Genomic DNA, 5892 nt, shown 5'->3' with positions numbered 1-5892 from the left:
ATCTGGTGAAGTGGCACGCCCTGGCCACTGATTCCTGTCTTATTTTTGGGATCCCTCGGGGACTTCATTGCATTGCTCCCCTTGCTGCTCAGCTGCCTTCCCGGCGTGGGAGGGCCAGACCAGGCACAATACCCGCAGTCTCTCCAGTGCTGTCCCCCCTAGCACTGTGGGTCAGCGAGGGGGCGTCGTGTCTCATGGTGGGGCCAGTACCATGGTCCTCTCTATGCACTGGCTGCTCTGAGCAGGAATGCTGTCCTTGAGACTTGGTGAGCCAGGAAGCAGTCCTCTCTCTTTCCCTCTTAGTTTGCTCCCGTGTGGTCTGGGGTCTCAGACCTGCCACTCTCCTTGGGCTGTGTCTTCAGTGCTGTCCTCTGTAGCGCATTCTTCTGGGGATGGGGGTCTATGTAGCTGGGACGGGCCAGCCCCACAGACCTGTTAGTTCACTGCTTCATGCTGGTGGCCTTACAGTCTTAAGTGAAATACTGGCAGATCTGATTAGCTAGGTCAGGGGTTCTTAACTTGGAATCTACCCGCTGCTAAGGGATTAACAGATAAAATTCAGAGGACACATGAACTTGGATAGGAAAAAAAATGGTACCTTTATTTTCCCTAGGCTGTAACTGAAAGTATTTCCTTCCATTATAAAGGCAAACAATCCACAGTTGTATTAACAGTAACTGTGACTTTGTAAAAAATAAATATTTTCATTACATTACAGTTGTAAAGATTTCAAAATATTGTTTATGCTACATCAACATCATGACAACTAAAGACCCCCTGCTAGATCTGGTTATGTAATGCACACACATATTACTCTATCACAGATGTACACATTTTGAAAACTTGTACTTCAATATTTCCTTTTTAACCTCATGTATTTCCTGCACTTCAACCATTCTGAGAAGGGGTCCATGGCACAAAGAAGTCCAAATGATCCAAGTACTCACTGAAAATGAAGAATACAAGCAAGTCTGCTCATCTCACCTGAGACACCAGGTGCCCCTGCCCTTTCATTCTATGTCATGCTAACGATAGAACAGATGATCCTTTGGGACAACCTAAAACTACAACCATTGAAAAGATGTCCTCTCTCAGGTTGAAAACTTCACCTCACTAGGAAAAGTGGAGTAAATTTGGATCTACCCTGAAACTCACAACTAAATGCTGCAGACACTGGTTTGGGTCATCAAAGAAATTACATTTAAATCCATCTCCTTTTGTAACTAAAGCACACATAGCTACCAGAACAGGAGATAATAGCCATCACTATTAGGCTCGGCTCGCAAGGCTGTAACATCCCTCTGTTTGGTGACAAGGTCCTGTTAGAGAGGTAAGCACCTCACTAGAATTAAAGGAGAGGAAAAAAACAAACGACCCTAACCCGCTGCTGTTGCGTGGGTTTCTGAGCCTTTGCAAGTTTCTCAGAAGCAGCCAGCCTTGTCTTTCTTCCTCAGTGACGGGTGGATCTGAACATTTATCTACCTGACAACACTATCAGGGTTGCCCAGGGATTGCCCATCAGTCTGCACTATCAGGGTTGCCCAGGGATTTCCCCATATCAGTCTGCACTATCAGGGTTGCCCAGGGATTTCCCCATATCAGTCTGCACTATCAGGGTTGCCCAGGGATTTCCTCATAACAGTCTGCACTATCAGAGTTGCCCAGGGATTTCCCCTGTTTTATCAGTCTGGGTTCTAGTAGCAGGTGATCTTTAGACTTTTGTGGCGGGGAACCACAGTAGATTCGGGAACTCAAGCCTACTAGGAGACAACGGACATCATCCTTTACCAGGCAGGAGAGATGGGAGTGGTAACTTTGAGAGTGGTGAAGGGGAGCAGTTTGGGAGATGTGGTGAATAATGAGGGTCAGCCAAAAGAATAAGCATCCTGAAGGTCTTCAGATGTTTGGACAAGACAGTCCTTGACCAAACTGACCAAGACGCTGGGAGTCATGGGAGCCCACGGCTGTGGTCCGTTTAGGTGAACCATGTGGGCCACAGTGGGATCTGGAGGGTTAATGAGAGACACCCAGTACATCTGGAAATTTACTTGCTGCTCCAGGAAAGTCTGTTATTTTTAAATTGATGGCTGTGGTTAGTAATATTCTGGCCCAGAGCAAAATGCTCAGTAATAATGGAATAAGCAAGAATGTGTAAGAGATGAAATACTGAAACGAGCAAAAGCAAATGAAAGAATACAATCATTACTCATAATGAATTCTATAATGTGTATCAGGTAAGTATATAGACAGCTTTATAATTAAGTACTCGTTTTCCAGTTCTAATTAGCAATTAGTTTTAAAAGTTCTATTTACAAAGACAATCGATATTTCTTCCATAGCCAACAATTAACCAAAATCCATCAACACTATATAATTTCAGTTTAAGTATGTTAGTATTTACTTTCTGAATAACATTCTCTTAAATATGAATTATTTCAATGAAAGTCTTCTAGAAAAGGACTTAGAGAGTTTGAAAATTAAAGTAAAAACCTAGGGGAAGAGAAAAGTAAAAGGCATTCTCTTGAATACACTGATTTTAATAATCTCAAATAGATTAGTCTTATTATCTTGACTTCAGCTTCTGGTTAATCCAATCTTGCTTAGTTAGATCATTTGCACCAATTCCACAAAAAGTCCTACATTATCCAAAAGCTTCATGTTTCTACTTACAGTAACAAAGGCAGCCTGAAGTTTTAAAAAAATCACTATCTCACCAACTAAACAATTCATGCTCTAGCACAAAATAGTAATATGAGCCAACAAAAACCATCTTATTCTTGTGAAATGAAAGGCTGTAAGAATGGCAACCTTTTGATGTTCCTGTATTTGTTTAAAGCACACGACCTTGAATATTAAAATAGACACTGAGCTCAAACCTCTCACTCACTTTATACTCATGGTATTAGTGATCATCCCCACCACCCCCTGCTGGCCAGATAAGCTATAAAACTTGTACTAACTTCTCGAAGAATCTACAAACATCAGTAGGAAACTGACTAGATTGCTGTGTTCCAAATGACACAGCCCATGCCATAAAGGGTTAGGGTAAATACTACGTATGTGGGCAGTATTAGAATAGCAAAGGTTTTCTAAGCCATTTACTTATGAAAAACATATCTGGTACCATTTTCAGACTCAAAATAGGTATTATTACTGGTGATTAAGCTCAGAAGCAATCAATATACATGTCTTAACTGTGGAAATAAGCAACAGAGCTCTGTACATGTCAGGGGAAAACCCAGTCACTTAAATCAATAAACATTTACTAAGGGGAAAAGTCTTGAGATGTCTTATTATATCCTTGATAGAGTTGCATTAGCATTGAACAGCCACATTGCTGTCCACTTACAAGGAATACTAAGAAGAAGCAATGAAGTCGTTATTTAATGTTAATTTCCATAAAATGTTATTTTTTCACAATTAGAAAAATGTAACACCTGTAGTCCAAAATACTGATGGGAAAGAGCCTAAAGAAAATAAGACCTGACTGATACCACCCACTTCAACTACAACGAAACAAAATACTTGCACGTTGACTGAAGAAAATAATTTTGCTCACTTATATCAATTCAGAACTCCAAGGAATGATCTTATAACACTCACTATAATATTTGCAAGATTAAAAAAAAATAATAACCAAGATACACAAGATCTAAAATTGAACTGCAAAACGAGTTCAAAGCAATTAAGAGTCCAGAGGTTCTCTTACGGTCTTTATTTTAAATTGATATTTTAGAACAGTAAGTATCTTTCACAGCAGTGCTTCCTGGTCTGATAATACAGTACTCCATTTCTGAATGTAGAGATTTAAAATAAATCAAAATGAACATTAAGGCATACAAACAGCTACTTTCAGTCTGCTCTTATTTAATAAGGATCCGTTTTCACTCATTCAAATGCATGGAATGTTGGCACAAAACCGAAGCTGCTGTAGAAAGACTGACCACAGATGCTCTGTGGGTTATTGAAAAGTTGCACTTCTAAAAAACAGACCCTTACATGGTTTTAATTTCACAAATTTAAGTATTGAGACAATGTCTAATGAGTAACAATTAAAATAAGATGTTTTATTTGTAAATTATGTACAGAATACACTTTATGTGACGACAAGGACTTGGGGAAGGAGAGGAAGTGTCATCCCACTGCTCTGTTCTCTGTTGGAGACAACCAGTGTTTTCTGAATCGGGTGTACAAACCAGTTTGGATTTCCTAAGTGGGAAAAGGAGAATTTGTAGCTAAACTAACAGTGCTGCTGCATTATTACTAGTTGACCCATTTCCACAAAACGCTTTTGAACCCTGCTTACTCAGAATTTTAGAAGAAATTTCCTGGTTATTTTATAAAATTCCAAACAAATGTTTAATGATCAAGAGAACAATGAGTATAAGTATTCCATTCTAAACACAGTGAAATGGCTACATGACTACGCATAATCTGAAATGCTGATCTTTCTTTTATCCTTTTCAAAGGTATTTTGATTAGTCTAACAGTAAAAAGCCATAAAGCTATCAAAAATGCCATAATCTAAATGTCATTGTGGAAACTGTACCTTTGATAACTATCAAAAGGAATGAGATCAGTTTAGTGTAAAAGTATCATCAAATGGGTAAAACATGTTTTTTAATGACCTTAGACTGTACCAGTCATAGTAGCATAGTAACATAAAGGGCTGAATAAAACTGTGTGGCTATCAAATTCATTTCAGCAAAAGATTTAAAGGATGCTACAAACACCATGTGTACATTATGATGATCAGCCAACATAGAAAATCCAACCTCTTGCACTTATTCAGTCCCCAAATTATGTAAGTTTATGATTTTTCATGTGAAGGTTTAGTTGTTTCTCCGTCATCGTTTTCCTCTTCCTCCTCCTCCTCCTCCTCTTCTTCACAATCCCCATCTGTTTGCTGTTCCAGTTCCTCCTTTGTGATCATTTCAAAATCATTCCCATTCCCACTACTGTGTTGGGATCGGTCATCTTCCCTCCTATCACTGTCTGTGTCCGAGTGTCGTTCTCCACCCGAACCTGCCGTCCCATTATTCCCTGGGCCTACTTTTCCTTCCTCATCTTCCTTTTTCTCGCTGTCTGATTTCTCGTCACTGTCAGACTTCTGCTGCTTTTTGGCTTCAGATTTCTCATCTTTCTTTAAGTCTGCTTTCGGTCCTTTGTATTCGTGCGTGTACAGAGGCCTGAAGGAGTCAATGAAGCCCACGTCAGCAGTAAGATTCGGCAAGAACCAAAAGTGATGCCTTCCTCCAGTTATGAGCCAAATGATGAGAAACAGAACGCAACGAGCTGTGGGGAGAAAAGCTTCTCTAAATGAATGCGTCTAGCTTTGATCAAATCAGGAATAACTGTCAATCGAGGAAAAACTCACGAAAACACAAAACTTACTATTTGTTCATTACCACACCCAAACACAACTGCTGACACGTCCAATTTCGACTTACAGAGACCCGACAAGACTGAGTAGGTTTTTAAGGCTGTAATCTTTATGGAAGGAGATGACTACTTCTTTCTCTTACTTACAGTAACAAAGGCAGCCTGAAGTTTTAAAAAAATCACTATCTCACCAACTAAACAATTCATGGTCTAGCACAAAATAGTAATATGAGCCAACAAAAACCATCTTATTCTTGTGAAATGAAAGGCTGTAAGAATGGCAGCCTTTTGATGTTCCTGTATTTGTTTAAAGCACACGACCTTGAAAATTAAAATAGACACTGAGCTGAAACCTCTCACTCACTTTATACTCATGGTATTAGTGATCATCCCCACCACCCCCTGCTGGCCAGATAGATAAGCTATAAAACTTGTACTAACTTCTCGAAGAATCTACAAACATCAGTAGGAAACTGACTAGATTGCTGTGTTCCAAATGACACAGCCCAT

The 5892-nt window shown here is 39.6% G+C and overlaps 1 protein-coding gene across 1 annotated transcript in view; it reads right to left on the bottom strand.

Moving 5' to 3' along the window:
- Positions 1-575: 575 nt before the first annotated feature.
- Positions 576-5892, bottom strand: part of SEC62 (SEC62 homolog, preprotein translocation factor) — a 38425-nt gene continuing 33108 nt past the window's right edge. The window contains exon 5 of the mRNA XM_045297669.1: positions 576-5329. Within this exon, the coding sequence (XP_045153604.1) occupies positions 4811-5329 (519 nt within the window). The 3' untranslated portion in view covers positions 576-4810. The remainder of the gene's footprint in view (positions 5330-5892) is intronic.

Source organism: Echinops telfairi, unplaced genomic scaffold (genome assembly GCF_000313985.2).
Source record: "Echinops telfairi isolate 266 unplaced genomic scaffold, ASM31398v2 ScPeMD7_7420;HRSCAF=8458, whole genome shotgun sequence".
NCBI classification, from domain to species: Eukaryota; Metazoa; Chordata; class Mammalia; order Afrosoricida; family Tenrecidae; genus Echinops; species Echinops telfairi.
This window is presented reverse-complemented; position numbering and strand designations above follow the sequence as displayed.